Source organism: Erithacus rubecula (assembly GCF_903797595.1).
Source record: "Erithacus rubecula genome assembly, chromosome: 2".
Lineage (NCBI taxonomy): Eukaryota > Metazoa > Chordata > Aves > Passeriformes > Muscicapidae > Erithacus > Erithacus rubecula.
Window position 1 is genome coordinate 97567926 of NC_136685.1, and position 23003 is coordinate 97590928.

The window sequence follows — 23003 nt, forward strand, 5'->3', positions numbered from 1 at the left end:
AAAAAACAAAAAACAAACCAAAAAACAAACCAAAGAGAAATCCATAAAAAAACAGTCCCCAAAACCCAACCAGCAGCTCTTCGCCCATGGGAAGGCCCAGCTTCACAGCCACAGGGCTGCTTTGATATAGAAACTCACTCACATGATATACTGGGGATGGTTCCACAGGATGGGCTCCTTGTTGGCTCAGACCCACAGCAGAGTCAGAAGAGCTCAAGGCAGTGGCAGCACAGAGCCCCTTTCACAGTGCTTTTCTGTGGGCTCCGTGTTAAAAAACCTGCAGGAGGAGCCACTAGCAGCAGCCAACATTCCCACCTCTCAGAATGCTTGCTTGAAATTTCTGTGTTGGTTCTAATTCTGCTCCTCTCTTGCTGAGCCACTTCTGCTAAGTGGCCACTTTGCCATACTATTTTAAATAATAACTAATGAGGACTTCCATTATAACTCTCAGCACAGGTTTTCCAGTTGTAGCTGTAAGAAAAACCACAAATAATAACAAGCCTAATGATGGCGTGAGCAAGAACTGACTGAAACCCAGTCTACCATATCCATTCCTTTATTATTTGCATTTCTCTCAGCTCCTACATTGCAGATGTTGTTTTGCTTTAGTTCACCAACTTCATTTTCAAAGACTCAGTTCTGCAATGTTTTTTTCCCCTCAAAAAATCACAAAAGAAAGATTATTTGATCAAGCAGTTTGACTTGGTAGTAGAAACTTTTCTATCAACCTCAGGCTGTATAAACTGTGTGGGATACAAAAGAGAATCTAAATAAGTTGGCTTTTTTCTGCCTGGACCACTAAGACCACCTACAATATAAGCAAATAGATATTCCCCATTTGAAAATTGCTTTTTTGGGAGAGGAGCCCTACTAGTAAGAAATTAGCCAAAGTTACTCAAAACAGAATATGAAAGTGGTGCATTTAAACAAAGGGTTCTTGCTTTGTCTCTTTGTGCTCAGACCAGCTGCTTGTGCTTAGTCTGGGTCACTTTTTGTCCATGTACTTCTCCAGGCGCAAGAGCCACTTATTCCAGTACTGGGAGCAGAGGTCAGGATCCATGAAATGCGGATGTGCCGGAGAGCCGTTCTTGTAGGCAACCACAATGAGCCCACAGCGAACCTGAGGCACAAACAGGGGCTGTCACAAACCAACAGCTCTGTGCAACCCCAACAGCTAAACCCCACTGCAAAACATCTGCCTGATGTACACATCTCACATAAGAAATGGGGAATAAAAAGGGGCAATAGCTTACAGTAAAACACTTGGAGACTTAACATTCAAATGGTGCAAAAACCCCGAGCCCAAAGCTCTGAGTAACTCCAGTGAACACCAGGGGACACCTGCTCTGAGTGATACTCAAGCCCTGCAGATGCCAGGAATATTGCCAGAGAATGAGGAGTTTTTGCCTGGGGCCATACAACCAGACCAATGGCACCCTCCAGCTTCAGTCTGCATAGAAATGGTTACTTAGATATTTTCTGACATCTTTCATACCTGACAAATCCCAATTCCCTAACTGTCACTGGCAGTGGGGGGCAGGAAGCTACTAGCAGAATTCCAGCCCATATTTCACTTTGTAAGGATCATGTCTGTGGAGTGCTTGTGTTCACTGACCTCTACAGTATTCTAGAAAATCCTTTGCATAGCATACAAATTAACCTACTCTCTTCTGCTTTGTATTTCCCCCCTTCAATATCTGTATTGAGGTAAAAAGTCCTTCAGACCAAGCAGGCAGACTAGAATTGCTTCTGGAATCTTTAAAAACATTATTCCAGTCTTCTGATGAAGTGATTTACAACACACTGCTTTTCCCTGAGGAAACACAGTACAGCTTCCAGACACCAGGTGCATCACTTAGTCCCTCATTTGCTAGTGGGACACAGCAAGACAGGATGCAGGCACAGCCATCCCATACCATTTTCTTGTTTGCAGGTTCTTTTGCTTTATTTCCTCTCCTGCCCCTTCCTACTCTTGACACAAGCGAAAACCACAAGGGACTGCCCAGATGCTAAGTCCCTGAGAATTCACCTGAGCATCCCTTGGTGCCTCTGAGCACTTCCTTAAAACCACTGAAAATTCATTACTGGCAGCCAAGGGCAGCAGGATTAGTGCAATTATTTCACAGTATGACACCTTAAAATGATCTCAGAGTGGGCTCCTTTGTTACAAATCCTACCAACACTTCCATGATGGGCAGCAGGTTCTAAAGGCAGGAAGAAATGAAGATAACACTGCTGCTTGTCTTGGCATGCAGCAGGCCTACTGACCTGGAAGTCATAATTGGCATCATGATTTATGGCTCCAATATATGCTGCAACCTGTAATGGGTTGTCATAAGTATTCTCCAGAAATGGCTTTGGCTTCTCCGAAGTTTTCCAGTCGATCACACACAACTGGCCCCTGCACAGGAGAACAAGATAGGACAATGATTTAAACTTAAGTTTAGTCACAAGTAAGAAATAAGGGATGAGACAGCACATAAAGACTTTTCACTCTCAGCCTGTTTAAACAAGTCTCTTTCACACTGGTAGTTTAGATCCCAAAAACCAAACTAAAACTAACTTACTAAAACCTGCTGCAGTCCCTGGAAATGCTTAAACCTGTCCCTTCTCCAGTAAGGAACTGCCCATGAGGAAAAACAGTACTTCATGAGGATCATCCAGGAGAGTTCCTCCAGTCTCCAATCACACCCTGGTCCCCATGGAATCACATCACAGAGTTTTAGGGGAAGGGCACCTCACCGATACTTGGCCACGCAGTCGACCAGGCCCAGGTACTGCAGGGTCTCGTGGTGAACTCCACTTTCCAGAGCCTTCACATCACTGATGTCCTCCAAGACATGTTCCACACTGGATAAGTAGCCAGCCACTTCACCCTGGTCCCTAGCTGATGCCTCTTCAGACAGGAATATTGATTCCAAAGCTGAGTGGAAGAGTTCTCCTTGGAGAAAAAGATCTAAGAAAAATGGGAAAAACCCCTCACATTTTAGACACTGCTTTAATTTTGTATCCTATGTATAACACTGTAGGTCTTAAACCAGTCCTGGTTTTTGCACTTAAAATTTGAGGGTGTGGGGAGAAGGGAAAGAAACAGAAAATAAATTCTCAATAGTGAAATTGGTATCCCTTACATTAAGGCTTACTTTACTTTTTTAGTCTCACTGACTACTCATACATACAGTGGATAAACCAAAGTTACTGAAAACCTCACCATAAACAGCAGGACACATTGGTTTTTAAACACTCAGGACTGTGTAAGTTCAAAATGCCTATTTCCACCTTGTTACAAAGTAGCTTTGTAACTGCAAAGAGGCTCAGTAACATTATATGGAAAATGATTTCTAATTTCTAAATAGATACTGGCAAACAGAGAACTAAAGCAAAGTCAGACAGGATTGAGCAAAATATGTCTACAGTCTGACTCAATTTTCCACAAATATCTAAGTCCATTTTAGTGGTTCCAGAACAAAGACCAGAGCTTAGGCTTGTTGGTAACAGGTACACTCACAACATGCTCTCAAGACATGGAAACAACTTCACAGATTTCCAAACCACTTGCCATCAATCCAGACTACTACTTCTACTCTGAAATCACACTGTGGCTAGACTTACTTTTGGTATACTCCTCAAATCCTTCTTTTCCAAGCTCCTCTATCATTTTCTGCTTCCATCTTTCCAGATAAAAGACTTGCTGAGGAGAGAGGGTTTGTTGAAGGATGCGGGTAACACTGGGCATCTTAGATCTTTGTAACCCAATTTTCATGGGGACATTTGAACCACTGCTGACAGGAAGAATTCTCTTGCTGGGGTTTATTAAAGGAACCCAATTCTTGGGAGTTTTTGTCCCATCTTTAACTGGAGGTCTGTGTTTAGCTGGTGGCCCATATAACAAACTGTCTTCCTCAAGTATTGTCTCTGGTGTTTGGGCGCTGGTTTTGTAAGATGTAACAGAGCGGATCAAATTCTTGTATTTTTCTTGGTCAACTTGTTCATAGCTGTTTACTTTTTTCTTTTTGCTATAAACACATACAGAGGTAGACAGACAGGTGTATGGGAATTGCTTTTGGCAAAATGGTATTTGAAAAAGCACTTCCAGGCTCCCTGGTTTCCTGGACAGGATCTGTAGGAATTGCATCCTGACAAGAAGTGTTTGTGAGCAGTTACAGTTTTCTTCCTTCTGTCAGCAACAGTCTGTGGGTTGCCATACCTTTTCCTCCTGTGGAAAAAGAAATTTGTGATTTATAGAGCCATAAAACCCTGCCACCATCCTATTCTTGCCCTTTGCCAAACAAAGAATTGCTATGGCCAAAGTGTCTCCATTCATCTTGCACCACCTTTATTCTTCAGATCAATAAGAGAAAAAAAATAGCAAGGAAAAGAGAAAATGCTCTTGAAAAAAAACAGCTGCTGGCCTGCCAAATCTGAAATCTGAAACACCTGAAGATTTGTTGCAAGTAGCAAAAGTTGCATCACGGGACATCCCTACAGGAACAATATCAGAACTGCCATGGAAGTAGGCAAAAAAATCAAATTGGCCACCAACAAACCCCCAAAAGGTGGAGGGGAAAAAAAAGGCTACACAGAGGACATTGAAGGCAATTGCTGTGAGGTATTAAAATTTTTAAGTTTATAGTGAATGGCCAACCAAAGAGGATTGTGGAGACAAGGTACCTTATGGAGTATAAAACCACATTTTTCTTTTGTATCCCTAGGAGAAAACAGACAGCAGCAGTATGTACAATTGTGAGACTTGGAGGTAGAAAAGGCAAAGAGAAACCAGATGCACTGCAAATATCTCCAGATTCAAAGAAATTTTTTTAAAGTTCAGAATAAAATATAAACGTCTTTTCCCAAATCAAGTTTCAAACATAGCTGTGCTCAAAGACACTTATGAAATGTAAAAGTAGGAACAGAATACAAACAACACCATTCTCAGCACACCTTTCAGAGCTGCACTGGAAGCCCTAGGAAGTTTTTTGCACATGGATAAAATGTAACACTTCCATAATGGCATTTCCAGTGCAGAATTGAGGGCCTAGGCTCCTTCCTACTACAATCCTTCCCCACTGCTCTCTTCCTTCCCCATGCTCCTCACACAGCACTTCCCACATTGCCAGAGCCCTGGGAGCCACGGGAAACAAAACCATGGGGAGCTCCTCTGTGGGGACAGATCCCACAGCTGCAGTGGCCACACGTGGGGCTGAGCATCTGTCACACACCACAGCTTCCAAAAATGGGGCAGCTGACTAGAACAAGGCACCTGGCAGCAGCAGGCTGAGACTTTGGACTAGGGATCCACAAATATTGTCCTTCATCAGCACAGAAAATTTAATTCTTTCTCTCTTGGGGCTTACCTCTAAATAGATGTGCCAGAGCTGGGATTTAAAATAAAAGAGGGAAAATATATTTTTATTCCCATGTAACAGCTTGTGGGTTCTCAGGCTGCTGTTTGCTGATTATTAACAGGCTTAATAATGGTCATTGTGGACATGCACTAATCAGAACAGGACAAATGTTGGGCCAGTGGTTCTGGCTTTGTTACATAAAGCCACAGCACAAAAGAAAACGTTTATTCTGGATTTGTGCCACTGCAGGAAGCAAAAGGATGCCTGATCCAGCATAAATTTATTTGTAGTAAGCTGCTCCCTCAACACTTTCCAAGGAATAAATTCATATCAGATCAGTGTTTTGAATCATGGAGCTATTGAAAGATGGAATACTACAAGCTGCAGAGTTAAATTTATTGCAACACAGTGCTTCAGTGACTAGTATGAATTTTGATTTAACAGCCTATGCTGGGCTGGGGAATATACCTGTGGAATTTCCAGTAACTGCAAAAATGTTTGGTTCACCAGGAAAAGGAGAGTTTGGCAGCTGCTGTCCTGCTCTACCAAAAGGAAAGGGGTTCTAGGATTGCTAAGAAATAAGGAACCCTTGTGCCCAGCTGAATAAAGAATCACGTGTTTTTCAATAAATCACACTGGCATTGTGCAGATAACTTACAAGAAAGAAATGGAGTGGCAGGGATCTACCCTTGTACACAAGGAACAGAACTGAATTGAGATTTCCCTCTGGGGAAGTGTCTCCCTTCTCTCTGAAAGTGTTTGTGGTTGAGGACTGACAGAATTGCTTCAAGTGTTGCACGATGAGACACACTGGAGAACTGAAAAAAATTAACCTGGAGGTAAAAGAAACCAAATCAACAAGAGGACTTAACTTTCCCAAGCGAGTTGACTTTGCAGCTCCAACAACTGAGCTAACACAACTGAGGAAGTTTTTTTCCAATATAGGAATGAATGGCTTAACTGAGGAACTAGAAAGGATTACTTAAGGAAATGTTCACATCTATAAAAACGAGCTGTGGCTTCAGATAATAACCAGTATATCTCCACAGACACTTATCCAGAAAAAAAACAAAAACAAAAACAAAAAGCACTGGCTTATTTCAGTGATAACAAAAAAGAGCACTCCTAAACACACTACAGTCCCTGATTTAAGGAGAACAAATCCACCGATGAAGGTATAACTCTGAGCTACCTGCAATTTGCAAAATACATTATTGAACCCATCCAGGCTGAAACCACACCTCCCTCTTTTGGGATGTCTAGAGCACAAAGAGAGACAATTTAGCAATCTCGTTCAAAGCACAAGCCCACAGAGCTACCCTGAACCACGGGGTAGCTTCAACAAGCTTCAGTTCCCAGATCAGCAACATTCCAAGATCAGCACTGGGGATTATAGTGGGGAATAGGGCGAAGACAGCGATTTTTGCGAACAGTGACTACCAAGTACCCTCAGGCAAATAAACTTTCTGCATGAGCACCAGGTGTCTGAAAACCCCAGTGCCGGACCGCCCGCCCTTGTACAGCGGGGGATAAAGCACGGGACAAGAGGCCCGCCGGACACGGGCATGCCCAGCCATGCGGCCCGCTCGCTGACGGGCGCACCAGGACCAGGACCAGGACCAGGACCAGCACCAGCACCAGCTCATTTCCCCTCCCCTCGGCCGTCCCTCGCCCCCAGGTCCGCCCGGCCCCGCAGCCCTCCCGAGCCGCGGCACCGCGTTACCTCAGCCGCGCTTCCCGCCACCGCCGAGGGTGCCAACGCGCAGGCGCGCCCCACCCTTAGCCTCTGCCGGTGTCATTGCGCATGCGCCGCCCGCCGCCTCATGGGACTTGTAGTTTTCCCGCACTGCCAGCTGTAGCCCTTTCCCTTTCGCTGAAGCGCCCCGAAAGGTGGTGGGAGGGGCGTGCTTGCTCCATCTCGCGCTCTTTCGGTATTTTTCGAAAGGCTGTAGGAAAAAACAACCCGAATCTTTGAATGCAAGCCGAAAAATAAAGCGTTGTGGTGCCATCTTGGATGAAGGCAAGCAGCGCCCTGCCTTCACCAAAGATGGCGAGTGCCCTACAGGGGGTGTGGCGGCGGCGGCTCCGCCCGGGTTATATGAGGAGGCGGTGGCGGCGGGGGGAGGAGAAAGAGAAAGGTGCGGGTGGTTGTCTGCGCCCGGAGGTATGGCTCTGCTCCATGGGGACGCGCAGAACAAGGTGAGGGTGGCGGCCCTGGTCCGGCTGGGGCGGGCGGTGAGGGCGCAGCCCGGCTGGCCCGGCGGCGTGAGAGGGAGCTCCCTGCTCCCTCTGCCCCCGGCAGCGCTGGGACAGTGACAGGTTTTTTGGGTTTGCTCCGTTTAGGGGTTATTATTTTAAATATGAGTCGCCTTAGCCCTCGTGCCTCTGGCGCGCCGGGATCCCCTGGGCGCGGGGGTCCGAGTGCCGGGGGGAGCAGCCTGTGAGGGGAGCGGTGCCCGGCACAGATAAGGCGGCGGGGAGGATTAGGGAGCGGGAAGGAGCAGGAGGAGGAAGGGCTGTGCGGCCGCCGAGAGCCGGGGCGGGAGCAGAGTGCTCCCCGGGAGCTGCGGGAGCCGGGCCTGGCAGGTGATGCGGGAGCAGGGTTTGTGCTGCAGGGTTAAAGCCGCCCTTCCTCGGCGGGGTCTGTGCGCGCTGCGCTCCTTCGCCTGTCAGCTGCCACCCCACCTGCCGGGCCCCTCGCCCCTGGGTCTCACATCTGCACCTCTCTTGGTTCTGCTTTCTCCGCAGAAGTGGCTGTAAGTGCCAGCGAGCTTCAGGGCTTCCCTTTAAAGCAGCGCAGGGTGTTTGCTAGTGTTAAGACTCTCAACTTCGCAGAGGAAATGCAAGTGAAATGCTAAAACAGGAACTTTGTGAATTAATGTTTATATAGTGTAGGCAGTGACTGGCGTTATCTCCTTTACTGGACGAGCTGCTTGGGTTAACCCACCAAACTCCCTGCTATAATAACTACCCTCAGCACACCTGGAAAGGAAGGTAAGGCAGCCCTGTAAGAGTCAGCAAGTTCCCTATTTGCCTTTCATATTGTCACATCTGCATGTGGTTTTGCATTGTGACTAAGCTTCACTGGCAGGAAGATGACTTTGCTTTAAGCTGTTAGGTGTGCTGGAAGTCTCTTCAGTCTGTGTTTTCTCCAGCTTTTTAGAACATGTATATTGACTAAGGGCTAGAAATTTACCAGCCTTTATTGACTTCTGGATAATTTCATTTTCTCTACTTCTTGCCCATATGAATCTTGTTTTGAAACAATCCTTCAGTAAGACAGGCAGGAGTTCATAGAAGAAGCATTTTCTAGTAGTTTGCTTTGAGCTGTGAGCTGCCAGTGTTTAATTCATTTTTGCTGCATGTGAAACTCTTTATATTAAAGTGCTTGCCCTTGGAGAATACTGGAAGAGAAGAACTCTCTTGCAGCAGTTGGTAACTTTTGAGTGTTTATGTGCTCTGACAGGAATATTGGGGGAAGGGGAAGATGTTCTTGTGGTGGGAACTGGAGTAGCTTTAAACTCTAATGGTCAATGGACAAAGATTAGCTTGTTTAGATTGTAGGGCTGTCTTGGGATTCCAGCAGCATGGGGGAGGATAGAAATGCTCCTATCTTGTCTGTTCCTGTTTAGGCAAAGAAACAGCAACACGAAACTGGTGTGTGACCAGCAGATAAAACTCATGCCTGTAAAGAAAACTTCATTAGGTATTAAACAGGAGCTGCTGTTAAGTATGAACTAAAAACTGACCCTGAGGTGGCAAAGCAGGAGAGGATCAGGATTTCAGGAAGAGGAAGGGAGGGTAGGATAAGGGTGATTGGAAGCGCAGTGGGAAATAAAGTGTAAACTGTCATAAGGGAGGAAAAGGCACTTCAGAATTTGAAGTGAGTGGTGGGACTTCTAAGCTAACCTTGAGTAAATACCTTGGCATTTTTTAATTGTGATATTTTGAGGCTTCAGTCTGCAGTTAAAGTGTTCTAGATCAGAATACTGAGAGCATGTATTGTAGCCCCTTTGTCTCAAAGCCATCAATGGAAGACAAAAGTGTTGTGTCATGGTCTGCAACTTGCTCTTATCACTCATAAATGGTGACTCTGCTGGACAAATTCTGCTGCACGTTCTGGAAGGAATGAGACTGTACTGGATCTTGCCTGTACTTGGCAAACACCTTCCTTCTGCATGCTTCTGAGCCTGAAATCAGGCAGGGAGGTGAGCTGTGCTAGCAGGATGGCAGCTCCTGGATGGGGATAATGCATTCTCAAGTGCACACTGCCTCCATGAGCTGGTCCAGCAGAAGGTGAAGCCACCACAGTGAGGCTGCCTGTTCCTGAGACTCCCTGCCACCAGCTCTGACCTCACTGTAGGAGGTCTGCAAAGCATTCTTGGGGATGCTGGCACATGGAGGGCTTGCCCTGCATGGGCAAAGCTGTGCTTGACCCCTCCAACTGAGAAAGCCAGGCATGGGTGGAGGTGTCCTGTGTGCTGCTGGTGGAACAGGGTGAGCCAGCAAGGCTTTTGCTTGGAATGTGGCATCCTTGAATGTTTATAGAGCCCTTCCCTCTGTCCTGTCAGGAGGTGTGTGACCTGCATGTTTCTGCAGAGAGTGATGCAGAGATCCCTCTGGCAGGAGAGGGCCAGTTTATTGCACAGCCAGAGGCAACAGGTGCTCTGGGCCTTCTGCTTCCTTGGCAAGCACTGCACTTGCTGAGGAATGTCATTTCAGTGTGACTACACTGAGCTGTTATTCTCTCTTTATCGGGGTTTTAAGCAAAATAATTAAACCTCTGCATCACTGGAGTTCTCCAGTTTGAAGTCACAAATTTGGGGAAGCATTCTCCATAGCAGAAGTAAGCACTGGTTGAGTGTAACAGACCACTTCAGGAGTGTTCAGCTCAGTGCCAGAGTGGTCACAGCAAACCTGCCACAAAGGCTGCAAAATCCAAGCTTCACATGTACTCTGTAGTGCTGTATGCCTGCAGTGCACTTTCAGATGTCCTTGTAGTATCTTAAAAGGCAACTTAAGCCACTTGTGCTGAATGTGACTAAAATGTAGTTCCAGCAGCTAATGCTGCTGATATCTGCTGGTCACATCCTCTGCTTGTTAATTCCTGGGTGTCAAAACAAGGCCCTCTGGAACTAAGGGCTCTCTATAAACTGCCAGAAAACATCATCATCTTTTAGTGCTCTCTGGAGAGCACCTAAACAGCTTTAATTGGAAAGCCTGCTCTGTAAAAAGTAATGGATTTTAAGTAGTGGCAGTTGTAATTACTACTGAAGTCTTGTTTATGGGCTGTTGCTTGAATGACAGCAGGGAGGTGATCAGTAAGGGGAGAAGGATTTTGAGAGGTAGCTGACAATAAGCAGAAAACTTTGACCTGTGAGCAGTTGTGGAAGGGCTCCTTGCTCCTTCCAAGAGCCTGGCTCTGTGGAAAACCCCTGGATTAATCTGTCTTTGAGAATAAATACATGTTTCACTAGCAGACAAAAGTTGTACACAGTTGCTTGCACTGGCAGATTCTTTTGTTAGAATGCAGAAGTGACACCGAATCATCCAGAGCTGATGCTAAAACTGCAAGGGGTGGTACTGTAAAAGCAGCAGCTCAGGCCTCTCATTCAGTGGCTGAGGGCATTTCCTCTCTCTGGGTGTCTGCAAGCATCAAGATGTTTGCATTTGGGTGAGGCCTGATCAGAAATGTAATGTCTGTCAAGCAGAAGTCTGGGTAGCTGATGGTCATCACTGCCTTGTATTTAAGTGATCCAACTTTTTTTTTTTTTTTTTCCTAGCATCTCTGAAAAAATGGAGGTTAAAAAGCACATATTCTAAATTTCTGCCTGGATTGGGCACAGTTATGATTTCTGCTGTCCTGGGCTTCTAGGTCACATGTTTATTATGGTGTCCTAATTAATACCATAATATGTATTTTTAGTCCTTTGGTCCTGAAACCTGGCAATGTTGACCAGTATGATGTTTATGTTATTGTGAAGGGCTCTGCTTTGTTTCTGATTTACCAGTTGGACAGGTGGACAGTATCTGTACTGAGTAGGGAGTAGTTTTCCTTGAATCCTCAAGAATCCCCAGGAATCCTGAAACAAGTCTCTGACGAGTCCCGAGTGGAGAAGTGGGAGGTGTCAGAGAAGCTGTAACAGTTTCTGGAGTCGTTGCAAGCCAGAGGCTGCTTCTGGGAAAGAGAAATGAGAGTACTGTGCTGGCTTGGGGTGAGTGTTTCAGTTTGCAGCCCAACCCAGCTGTTTCCATTCTGTGTATCCTCTGTACCTATTTGAGCATCTGCTACAAGTGAAGAATAATCCCTTCCCAGTTGCTGAGCTTGGATTATATCCCTTGAGGGTATGGAGTAACAGGCTGGTTTCTGGTAACTGTATGGGGAACCTTCAGTTCTCTTGCCCAACTGCTTGGAATCCAGGGAGGAAGCAGTGATTTCCTAGCAGAGAAATGCCTCTGGATGTGAAGGAGCTGCCAGAGAGTTAAGATGGAGTGGTGACCTGGGAAAACCTTGGGTTGGATGCCTGCTGAGGTAGAAGGACAAGCCTGGGGCCTGGAGATGGATGTTTAATTCCTTTGCTCTGCATAGCTCTCCTGTGGTCCTGTTCCTGCTGGCAGGATGGTGTAGGGGAGATGGTGGCACAAAAGGTGTTGTGTGTGGAGCTGCTGGTGCTGCAGAGCAGGTGAGCAGGTGCTTTTGTGGGTCAGGGGTTGGTGTGAGACATCTGCTGTGGATGTCACCGAGTTGGTGCTTTACAGAGCTGTGCTGAGAGGAGTGGGGTTTCCTGCTTCCCCCCATTCAGGGGACAAATGCTACTCCAGCACTTTTTGTCGAGAAACACTCCCTCCTCCTGAAGTCAGACAGCATGAATGTTCCCTTTGTAGTCTGAGCCATGATTCTGTAATCCTAAAGGTCTCTGGTCTGGAGCTGGGAGCCCACAGTGACCTTCACAGGACTGGAACAGATCAGGGGTCTGAAAATCCTTGGTTTCATATAGCTCCAGTTTGTGCAGGAGGCACATGCTTGTGACATGTTAACTGCATAAGTCTGACCAAGCAGGACCACATTATGTTTGCGTTTGTCTGTCTTCTGTGTAGGCAACTTCTAGGCATGGAGGGGCCTAGACAGCATCTAATTATGGGTTACTTTCTCCACAAGACTTTGTAAGAAAGCTCACAAATTCAGGACTGTCTGATTTGTGTAATCCTTTCCCCAGTTTAGCTGAGAGGAAACAGTTTCCTTTGGTTTATCATACTTTCCAGACTCAGCAGTTCATATTGTTAGCACTGCTGATCCTGTTTGGACAGCAAGTAGAAGTAAGCAGGATGTAAAACACTGAGATCTGCATCTTGCTGCTTTGGCTGGTGGTGTTATCTGGCTGGGAAATGGGAAACACCAACTAACTTACCTTTAATTTGGCAACAGACAGTGAGCCGTGCTCACAGTGAAACTGTTGCCTGATCGGTGGCCTCCTACCTGTCCTTCCTGCAGTGCCTGAGTGGGGCAACTTCTGCCCAAACCTGTGTCAGTGACCTCTGAACTGTGCACCTCTGTTTGGCCTGTGCCTTCCTAGCAAGGACCAGAATTGCCTGCCTGTGTGGGAACATAATAAGTTGTCCTAAGTGGTGACTGAAGAGAAGTGGTTGCTGTTGGAGTCCCTGTAGAGTTTGGAGTCCCACCACATCCTGTGGGATGTGATCAGTGCCTGGGACTGCTAGGAACTGTGCTCCAGGGTGTGCTCTCTAAGTGTGCTCACTGCCAAGGCAATGCTCAGGGAGGGATAAAAGTCTTCTGTCCTTCCCTTCTTCTGGGAAGATTAATGTGCTGCATGCAAGGTTGTTCCATAGTTGTAAGGCTTAGAAAGTTCTATCTATTACTTATCTCCTTTTAATTCTAGCTAACAGTGAGGATGCAGCAGATAAAGTGTTTTTAGTATGCCTGGAGGGTGCAGTGGCTGGGGTGTCCCTCACTTATGCACAGGCAGTCTGATCATAGGGCAGAGCAGTGGCAGGGGCAGATGCTCCCTGTCCTGGCAGCTGTGCCCTCTGCAGGCAGCCAGAGAGACTTGTCGTGCACCAGATCTGGGCTGCAGATGGCCAGCCTAGGGAGAGGCAGCTTCAAGAGCCTTTTGGAGGCAAAGTCACCTTATACCAGGCAGCCCATCAGCAGTTCTTAGGCAGCTTTACAGGGGCTTGAGGCAGCATTTAGCCATCTGTGATATGATAGGATTGCTCAGATCCTGGCACCATTTGCCTGTGGGCTTGGGTGCTGAAACTTAGTGTACACAGCAGTGGTAGGAGCAGGCTCCTGGCTGGTGTGGTCTGTGCTGCAGAGAGGTGAGACAGCAGTCCTGGTGCAGTTCTCTAGCCTGCTTTTCTGAGATGGCCTTCAGAATTATCTCCAAAGGATAACCTCAGCATTCCTCCTGCCTCTGATGTTGCTCATCAGCAAACATCCTATGTTGTGACCTTGATCTCTGGTAGTTTCTCCCTTATGCAGAAAATAGCAACGATCTGTTAGGCTGCAGCAAGGGAGGGCCTCTTAGAGGACAGTCTTCATGTGTAAGCTGGAGGATCTTCTACTGAGAAAGCTATTTCACTGCTCTTTAGAAGTTTGGGTATGCTTGAAATTATGTTCTAGGTCTAGGCTGTTGGAATAAATGAAGAAATAAGCCCCCAGAGGAAGATGCCAGCTCAGTTTAAGGCTCTTTGAAGCACTGGGAAAGGAATTCTGGTCGTATTTGTGTACCTGAAGGCAGAGGTGTAGTGTAGTGAGGTTCTTGTTCACAGCTGATGATCAGTCAGCTTCACTAAACCTGCTTGATGCTCGATCAAAGACTCTTCTGTGAATTCTCTTGCAGCTGAGGTCTGTATCTGTAGACCTGAATGTTGATCCTTCCCTCCAAATTGATATCCCTGATGCCCTAAGTGAAAAGGACAGAGTGAAGTTCACTGTGCACACTAAGGTAAGGTCATGGGCAAAAAGAGGCTGTACGAGTAACAGATGTATTTGCAGAACACATACCTGCAAAGATGGGCTCAGCAATGAAGAAAATCTAATTAGATGGAGATTTTCCACTTGAAGGTGGCCTGAGGATGTGTATATATATCCAGAACCTTCAGATTTGCTAGGATTTGAATTCTCTAAACAGAGACAAGTAGCTGATGGTTAGGCTGGCTTTGCTAAGGAATCCTAGCTAGACACCAGAAGGGTGAGGGGGTAGGAAGTGACCTACTGTGAAATGTCACGAAACAAACTGCATTAATGCTGTTCTACAGCAGCACTTTTTTTTCTAACAGTCTCCTTAGTGGTGGTGTTGAATAAGTGCCAGCTCAGCTAAAAGGGAGTGGGCAAGGCTCTTAGTAAGCAGAATAGCTTCCTTTGGAAATGGACAGAACTGTTTCTAAAAGCACTGATTTACAAAACAGTAGGGCTTCTATATATTCTCTTCCAGACTACACTGCCAGCTTTTCAAAGCTCTGAGTTTTCAGTTACAAGGCAGCACGAAGACTTTTTGTGGCTACATGATACACTCACTGAAACTGAAGAGTATGCAGGACTCATTGTAAGTACTTCCTAAAGAATGTGATCCTAAGTGAAAAACTGTAGCAATCTAAAATGCCTACTAATAAGGGCATGAAGTATATTTTACCAGTGTTACTGGTATTTTGTGACTTAGGTGTTCACTATGCTTCCTGTTGCCTTAATTCCTAAACAATTTGAGTGGTATGGCATTTGTGTTAACTTTCCATATAGCTTGGAGCAGCAACTGTGAGAGTACTTGACTCTGTGGTAGTATTAATATCTGCCTGAAGATGGCACACTGGAATGATCTATTAAATGTGGGATTTCCTTCCCATCATGGTTCTTTAGGAGATGATTGGCAATGGGGTGGATTACAGAAGCTGTTTCACTGGGTTGGTTTCCCTCCTGGGGCAGGGGTAACACAAGCCAGGGATCTAGATGTCAATGTGCCTCTAGAATTCCTGTATCACGCTCTCTTTACCACACTTTCCTATGTCCAGGCTAAAGAGCCTCCTTCTAGAGAAGGCTGGGAGTAATCTTGGAAAAATTTATTTGCTAATATCCATGACTAACCAATTCCATGCCTAGATACCTCCAGCACCTTCAAAGCCTGACTTTGATGGTCCTAGAGAGAAGATGCAGAAGCTGGGGGAAGGAGAAGTGTCCATGACAAAAGAAGAGTTTGCCAAAATGAAGCAAGAGCTGGAAGCGTAAGTAAAATGAGTCTACTGCCAAAAGCTGCATTTAGAGAAGCCTCCTGGGAGAGCAATTCATTTGGTGATAACTGATCCTGAGTGTCACTGTTTTGAAGGGTGTCTTGAAAATCCTGGAGCTGGGGAGTTGCCCATCTTTTCCAGCTGGAAAATTTCCTAGCTAAAGAGATTAAAAGTAGCTTCACTATTGCGAGCTGTCTATTTCAGAAGTCTGCAGTTGAATATTTTCATTTGATAAACTTACAGCAATTATTTGTATGTTGAAGAAGGTAGTCCTAAGAGGATCTCAGTCTGTTGTTTCCTTGCAGTGAATACCTTGCTGTCTTCAAGAAGACTGTCTCATCACATGAGATCTTCCTGCAACGGATTGCTTCTCATCCTGTGCTCAGCAAAGATCGCAATTTCCATGTTTTCCTGGAGTATGACCAGGATGTGAGACCTTTTTCCTTGTTTCCCTTTCCAAGCAAGGCAAACTGTCAGGAGTGATGTTGTTTTTGCCATAGTCAGAATGTTCTGTGGATCTATGTGTAGCATCGGCAAGTAGATAGTGCAAGTATTTCTGTGAGGTGACTGCAGGATGAAAGCCTGACCTTTAGACCCTTCTCTGTTATAAACCTCACATTCTTTCTAAATCCTTGTCAAGTTGGTTAGGAAGCCACCTGTGTATGTCTTTATCTTGGAAACATGTGTATGGCTCAGATGTACCTGTGCTGTGTTGCATGATCCTAAAATGGAAGAATGGAGGTTTATTCAAGTCACTCTTGCATTTATTTCGTCACACCTAATTGTGAGTGATAGATAGCTGAGCTGTTTATGTGAATTGGAAAAATCCATGGCACAGAATAGTAGAACTACTTGTGGCCAAGCCCTGTGTTACATGTTACATTTTTATATGGGTCTTAGGGAGGCTTGGAAATCAACCTGCTCTGACATATGCTAAGTGTAAAGGATGTTACTGCATTTCAAGTGTCAAAACAGTTACTTCCCCCCCCTCCCCATGGGTATAACTTTAAAGCTGCTTTGGCCTCTGTATTTCAGCTGAGTGTTCGGAGGAAAAACACTAAAGAGATGTTTGGTGGCTTTATAAAAAGTGTAGTAAAGAGTGCTGATGAGGTTCTCTTCTCTGGAGTCAAGGTAAGGTTGTTGCTTTGTCTCTTACCTTAGTCTTGGTTGTTTCTTGCTTACTGCTGCAGGGAAGTTACTCCTGTCTGCTTCAGGCTCAGCTGCTGACATTAACCTGCCTTGTTACTTCTCTCCCAGATGAGGAGGGTAGCCTGTATTAATTCTGACTTCTATGGAAATAAGACATTGTAGCTTTAGGCTATTCAATTTCAGTGTATAATTAAAATTTCTGGATGCAGAAGACCTGCCTTAATACCTGGTGCTAGTGGAGAGGAAGGAAAATTACACCTTCAGGAAATGTGCTTGGGGTTTTTTTCTACTTTGGAGCTCTGAACAGACATGATTTCTGGGTTTCTGCTTATACTAGACAAGATCAAATACCAAAGACTCCTGTAACTGGTCTTGCTCCAGTTTTTGTGTTGTGTTGCCATGACAGCTCTTCCCAATATGCTTGTTGTCCTATGTACAGTGTCTGAAACATTACAATATGTATCATGTTTGGTGTGGATGAGAAACAAGCTTGTAAACTGCTTATTCCTTAGCTACAGTGTTACAGCAGGCCTAGGAAATAGAATTCCAGCAGTTGAGAGTCCTGAGGGCTGTCCCATACCAACTTACTCCTGTGCAGGCAGCCTGCATCAGTATTTGACTGTCAACTTCATCTTCACTGCATAGTGAGGAAGAAGTTTGCCAAGTGGCTTGGGATATCAAACCCTTGGCTCACATCTTGTGTTGAACAGTTTTTCCATAGGGATTGATGGGGCTCAGGCCCAGGCTATGGTTGTTTCTTTAGCCCTTTCTAAAATAAGGAAGAGCTTTTATTCTGCAGTTACTGACTTAACAGGTCATATTCTTTTACAGGAAGTAGAAGATTTTTTTGAACAAGAGAAGACTTTTCTTGTGAACTACTACAACAGAATAAAGGATGCATGTGCAAAAGCAGATAAGATGACAAGATCTCATAAAAGTGAATCTTTTCAAAGCCCTTTCGAGAGGTCATGCAGTTTTGCTGATTTCAACCTGAAAACCTTGTCTTGTTCTTGCAGATGTTGCAGATGACTATATTTATACTTCAGCTTGTTTGAACAGCCTGGCATTAGAAGAGCCTACAGTTATCAAAAAGTAAGCAATTCTAACTGTTCATAAGCACATCCTGAGTCTGGGAATACCGAATTTCTTCTGTAAAATCCAGAGGATTGAGTCATAAGTGGTTTGAGTTTTTGAATTGCAATCAAGTGGCATTAAAACTTTTTTTTTTCTGGCACTCCTGCTGTGGCAGACCTAATGTTATCAATCGCACCTAACTCTGAACTAGTTGATCAGTTGATCACTTGCTAGATGTGACCTAGAGGTTACTTGTACTGGTCATCAGACTCCTTCTAAACAGAGTTCTCCTTGATTCTCTTCAGGTCACAAACTGCTAGAGGCCCCTGAAGAAGAGGTTTATGTGTGTATGTTCTAATGTGCTGTTATATAAAACTGCATTAGGACAGCTTACACTAGGTCTGTGCTGTCTTCTGGACCTTTGCTCTTCCAGAATAGTAGGGGATTTTTAAGGTGGGGGAGCCCAGTTATCAGTTACCCAGTTAAAGGTAACCCCAGTTACCTTTTTTGAGGTGACTTCTTCCACTTTTTACTTTGCTCTCAATTTACCAAGACCTTGTTAAAATGAAGTGTATAGCTGAATAAACAAGACAGCTCATAGCTCTTGGATAGCAACAGGGAAATTCTCCACAAGACCTTTATGCTGTGGAGATCAGCATTGTTACATTAAATGGTTGAGCTGCTCAGCTGTACCACTCTGTTAGGCTGGAATCCAGCACAGTGAACCTTTTCATATAGGTCTTTGCTTAAATGAGTTTTTTTCAAGCCCTTGTTTGAATCTGTGTATAAGAGGAAACTCCAGCCTTCAGCTTTCTGGTATTTATCAGACTAATAAGTATCTCAAACTTATTTACACATTTTTTTTTTTCTTCACTAGGTACTTGTTGAAAGTTGCAGAGCTCTTTGAGAAACTCAGGGTAAGAGAAGCTTTGCTGGGGGCAGGTGTGGGGAGAAGAATCTCTGACTCTGGATGTTGCTGTCCTTTGTTACACACCAACTAACTTGTGGTTTTTTTTCTGTCTGCAGAAGGTAGAGAGTAGAGTTTCATCTGATGAAGACTTAAAGCTCTCTGAACTGTTGAGATACTACATGCTCAACATAGAAGCTGCTAAGGTGAGAACAGTTTTCTTTTTGAATCTTAGATTTGTTATGGGCAGCATGACTCACTCATTCTTTGTGCTTTAAGAAGACAGGAAAGTGGACCCTTGTTTTGCCTAAGAAACCTGAGACTCTAAAACCACAGCAGAATATAGCAGCTAAATATTAGCTAGCTGGAGCCCAGCCACTTACAGAAGACCTTGGACCAATTTCTCTTTGGCATGTAAAGTGGAAGAACTCTTTAAATTTCTGTAAGTTAGAGCAAACTGAATTTAAGTCTGCAGCAGTTTGTTTCCTGTCCCCTGCCTGAGTACTCATGGGCTTGCCAATAAAAGCAGTAATGACTAATTAGTAGTTGGGATCGACTTCAGGATTTTTAAGAGTACCTTAGCAAAAATATGTGGTAATTTGTGAATGTTACTGGAGTCTGAACTTCCAAGAGGGCTTTAGTAGATTGATGTGACTGCAAAAGCCTTGCTGGCAACTCTTTCCTAATGAAAACGTGATTTGACTGGGGATGACTATGCTGCAAAGAGATATCTAGGTACAATCTACTGGGCCTCTTCATTTAGTATCTCTAACCTTAATGTGAGGTACCCCAGAACATTCCCTACAGCCTGCCTCAGTGGGGTGTACTGCTGTTTAGATAGCACAGCCATACTCCTGCTGCATTAGGAAGGGATTGACTCAGAGACCTGTACTACTTCTGTCTAGGTTAGTGCAGTGCTTCAGCCAAACTGTCAGATCTCCAACAAATTAAATGGCTGCTGGAAGTAGGCTGAGAGAATTTCATTCTTAGTGGAGAGATCCACCTTACAGCAGGATAAATTGCTTTAAGGGAAAAAACTATGCCTATAGTAGTCTGTAGAATTCCTTCACTAAGCCATAACTGGCTATCCTGGAAATGTAGTGCTGTATTGTGAATGGCTGCCAAGAGCAGACTGTAATAGCTTGTTGGAAAAAGCAGAATCTGGTTCTGAAAGAAGTGAAACCTCCTGCTGCTAAGGTGGTTGTAACCTCAGTTTGGGAAGTAGTCTTGCTAAGGCTCTTGCTAAGTGTGCTATTTCTGTCTATTCAGGATCTTCTGTACAGACGAACCAGGGCTCTTGTTGACTATGAGAACTCGAACAAAGCTCTAGACAAAGCCAGACTAAAGAGCAAGGATGTCAGGCTGGCTGAGGCACATCAACAGGATTGCTGTCAGAAGTTTGAAAAGATTTCAGAATCTGCAAAACAAGGTAAAACAGGCTTTGCTGTTCTGATGCTTAAAGGAGAGCTGAATGCAGTTGAGGTCTCCATCTGACCTTCAGTTACTGAAGGCTCCTGGACATCCCAAGGACAGTAGCGATAGATGCAATAAAACTAATGCAGCTAAACATTTTTAAAAATGATTCTCTGTAGCAGAGCAGTGTCAGTACTACACCAACCTTATTTATAAGTCCCTAGTACTTGCTTTCTGGGCTGGACTCAGCCTCCTCGTGAATGTAACTACTAGAAAGTAACTTAATTATCTCAGTCAGAAATATGCAAACAGGCTTTTGCTCTGTCCCAGTACAGATGAGTGCCTTATACAGAGTTTCAAACACTGGTTCTTAATAGAAGAGTGTGTGTGTGTATATATATTTGGACAATATAAAGCAGGGGAAATGCACTTTCATAGTATACATGCTATTCCTTCAGTGTACCTGGCTTTTACGTGTTCTGGGTTCTCACAGAGCTTGTGTGGCTCATTTCTGGTTTATTCCAGCTGTTTTCCTACAAAGCTTTTTCTGTCTTAAGCTGTCTGTGTGTCATGTGATGACTGCATCTGTGTCTAAAAACGGCATGACTAATTGAACCTTTTTTTGATCAAATACTGTAATCTGAGCTGCACAACAGAGCTCCTGAAACATAAGGGGCATTATTGAAACTTGTCACACTTTGTATATCTCTCTTGCCTTTGTTTTTTTCATTCTCTACAGAACTGATGAGCTTCAAACAGAAGAGAATAGCAGCATTCCGCAAAAACTTAATTGAAATGGCAGAACTGGAAATAAAACATGCAAAGGTATGTCCTCTCTGGAGGCATGGATTGAGAGAAGTGAGTATTGTGTAACTGGGAGGATTTACTGGTCATCTGACTTCCCATCAGGCAGCCTCATCTGTGGGGGTTTGACCCCTACTGTGTCTAGAGGCAGCTGCAGCTTCCAGAGCTCCTGAGTGCTGGGATAGGAGCACATCCTGCAGCTTGTGATCAGGCTGTCAATCCTTGTCACTTGGCTTGTCAGTGGAGGGGACACTGGCTTTATAGCAGACTCTGCCAAGCTTTGCTAGGCAGGCTTGAAGGATCTGTTAACTTAGTGTAGAGAACAATCAGTAACTGTGCATCCTCAGCATCCTTTGAAGAAGGAAAGTCTAATGTCCCACTCCCTGAGAATACTGGGCTTTACCATAGGCAGCTGCTTCAGTGCTGAACTGAAATGTGACACAAAGGCCTTGACAGCACTGCTCAGGTTGGCCCACTTTAAAAGCTTCCTGTTGGCTCTTACCTCTCTCCTTACCACAGAGTCATGGTTGCAGGCCTGCAGGAAGAGGCAGATTGCAGAATGTGTGATCTGGTTTTGGTTCTTTACTACTTGAATACTTGTCTTTGCAGTAGGAGATCTTTAGCATCAAGATCCTGTGACAGACCCACAATTTGAGAAGATACTTCATTGTGAGAAGCAGGATTTGAACTATCAGTCATCCTCATCTGAAACTAATTCTCTTCCTTTGCAGAACAATGTGTCTCTCCTGCAGAGCTGTATTGACTTGTTCAAGAACTGAGGAGTCTTACTCTGAAAATGTGACAAAAGCATCAATTGCACTCAATAGCCAGGGGCAACTTATGGGCTCGACTTCATTAGCTAAAATAAATATTGTCACTGAGATTGTTTCACTAATACTTAAGTATGATGATAGTGATGCATTGACTTTATTGGTATAAATGGGAGCTGAATTGTGTATGAATTGTCTGGATGTAGCTAACATCCTGTTGGCTGATAACTCAAAATGAGTCAAATGTAAGAAATTAATTTACTGTTGACTGACTTCATCTAGCAGAAAAAGTATACTGAGAACTCCTTTTTTGCAGGATCATAATCTGTCTCTTCGTGGCCCTGATATATTTAAAACTTGCCAAGTGAGAGTGACTTAAGGATAATAATTTTATAAAGTGAATATCTTAGCATTCCATTTCCCAGACAGATTTCTACTACAATATATTTTGAATTTCTATAACTACATTCACTATTTGTACACTTGGGCAACACAGCAAATAAAGATGTCTGACACCACAAGCTGTTGTATGGCAAGAATTTGTGTGGGATGTGAAGTGACAAAGAGGCTTCAGACACAAAACTATCACAAATTACTCATCACCTGGAGCTCTTTAGAGCACTAGAGAGAAATATTTGACTCGAGGATTGTTCTTGGAATGGGTGTTGAAATGGAATGTGTGGACTTCAAGTCACACTGCTGTTTGAGTGGCTGTCTGCAACTTTTACTTCCCACTGTGCTGCACGTACAGCATTGTAAAGTGATTGTACACATCTACTTAGCAGCAAGAGACTGTTTAAATCTTCAGGGCTTCTGGAAGCATAGGCCTGGGCAGTCTTCTGTGAGGTATAAAGCTCCTGAAACAGCTGAGCTCACACTGCCATAGCCGAGGTGGCTCAGCCCATAAACCCCAGGGCTGTGGTTGGGCAGTTTACTATCAGTTGGCATACATGGATATAGGTCAGTGAGTCAGACCCTCCTAAAGGCAGCTTTTGGGTGAGATGAGTGTCTCAGCCTTGCTTAATTTCATGTGACTAAACTTCTAATCATGCTCAAAGTGGGCTCTCTGGCTGTGCTCTGGGCAGAGTGCCCAGAGCTGCCTTGAAGCAGTTTTAACCAGAGAAGCTCTGAGAATGGGCAGCTCAGTGGCAGTTTCTAAGGGTTTACTTTCCTGTGACCTACTGCTTTTACTTCTTGATATTTCATGTAAACTGAGCAGCTTGTGCCAGCCACACCATCCTGCAGCAGAGCAGCTGAAAAATGTGTGAACTCTTTTTACCTTTGTTTGGCAGGAATAGT

General features: G+C 44.7%; 2 protein-coding genes across 7 annotated transcripts; one reads left to right on the forward strand and one right to left on the reverse strand.

The window, feature by feature from the left end:
• Window positions 1-540: 540 nt before the first annotated feature.
• On the reverse strand, window positions 541-7622 carry MGME1 (mitochondrial genome maintenance exonuclease 1). Of its 5 annotated transcripts, none has more exons than XM_079297604.1 (6): window positions 7254-7622; window positions 6218-6305; window positions 3613-4216; window positions 2743-2956; window positions 2269-2401; window positions 541-1120 (listed from the first exon to the last, which is right to left on the reverse strand). In XM_079297604.1, the coding sequence occupies exons 3-6, from the start codon at window positions 4133-4135 to the stop codon at window positions 986-988; spliced, it is 1005 nt and encodes a 334-aa protein (XP_079153730.1). In that variant the 5' UTR covers window positions 4136-4216; window positions 6218-6305; window positions 7254-7622; the 3' UTR covers window positions 541-985. The 5 variants fall into 5 exon arrangements, with proteins under 5 accessions (XP_079153730.1, XP_079153727.1, XP_079153729.1 ...); XM_079297601.1 differs by having other exon boundaries at window positions 6004-6305; window positions 7254-7410; XM_079297603.1 differs by lacking the exon at window positions 7254-7622 and adding an exon at window positions 7069-7128.
• SNX5 (sorting nexin 5) lies at window positions 7428-22225 on the forward strand. Of its 2 annotated transcripts, none has more exons than XM_079297593.1 (13): window positions 7428-7544; window positions 14207-14311; window positions 14801-14911; window positions 15460-15581; window positions 15893-16016; window positions 16623-16718; window positions 17568-17673; window positions 17753-17828; window positions 18688-18727; window positions 18837-18923; window positions 19987-20146; window positions 20870-20955; window positions 21666-22225. In XM_079297593.1, the coding sequence occupies exons 1-13, from the start codon at window positions 7512-7514 to the stop codon at window positions 21711-21713; spliced, it is 1194 nt and encodes a 397-aa protein (XP_079153719.1). In that variant the 5' UTR covers window positions 7428-7511; the 3' UTR covers window positions 21714-22225. The 2 variants fall into 2 exon arrangements, with proteins under 2 accessions (XP_079153719.1, XP_079153720.1); XM_079297594.1 differs by lacking the exon at window positions 21666-22225 and adding an exon at window positions 21544-21562.
• Window positions 22226-23003: the final 778 nt, after the last annotated feature.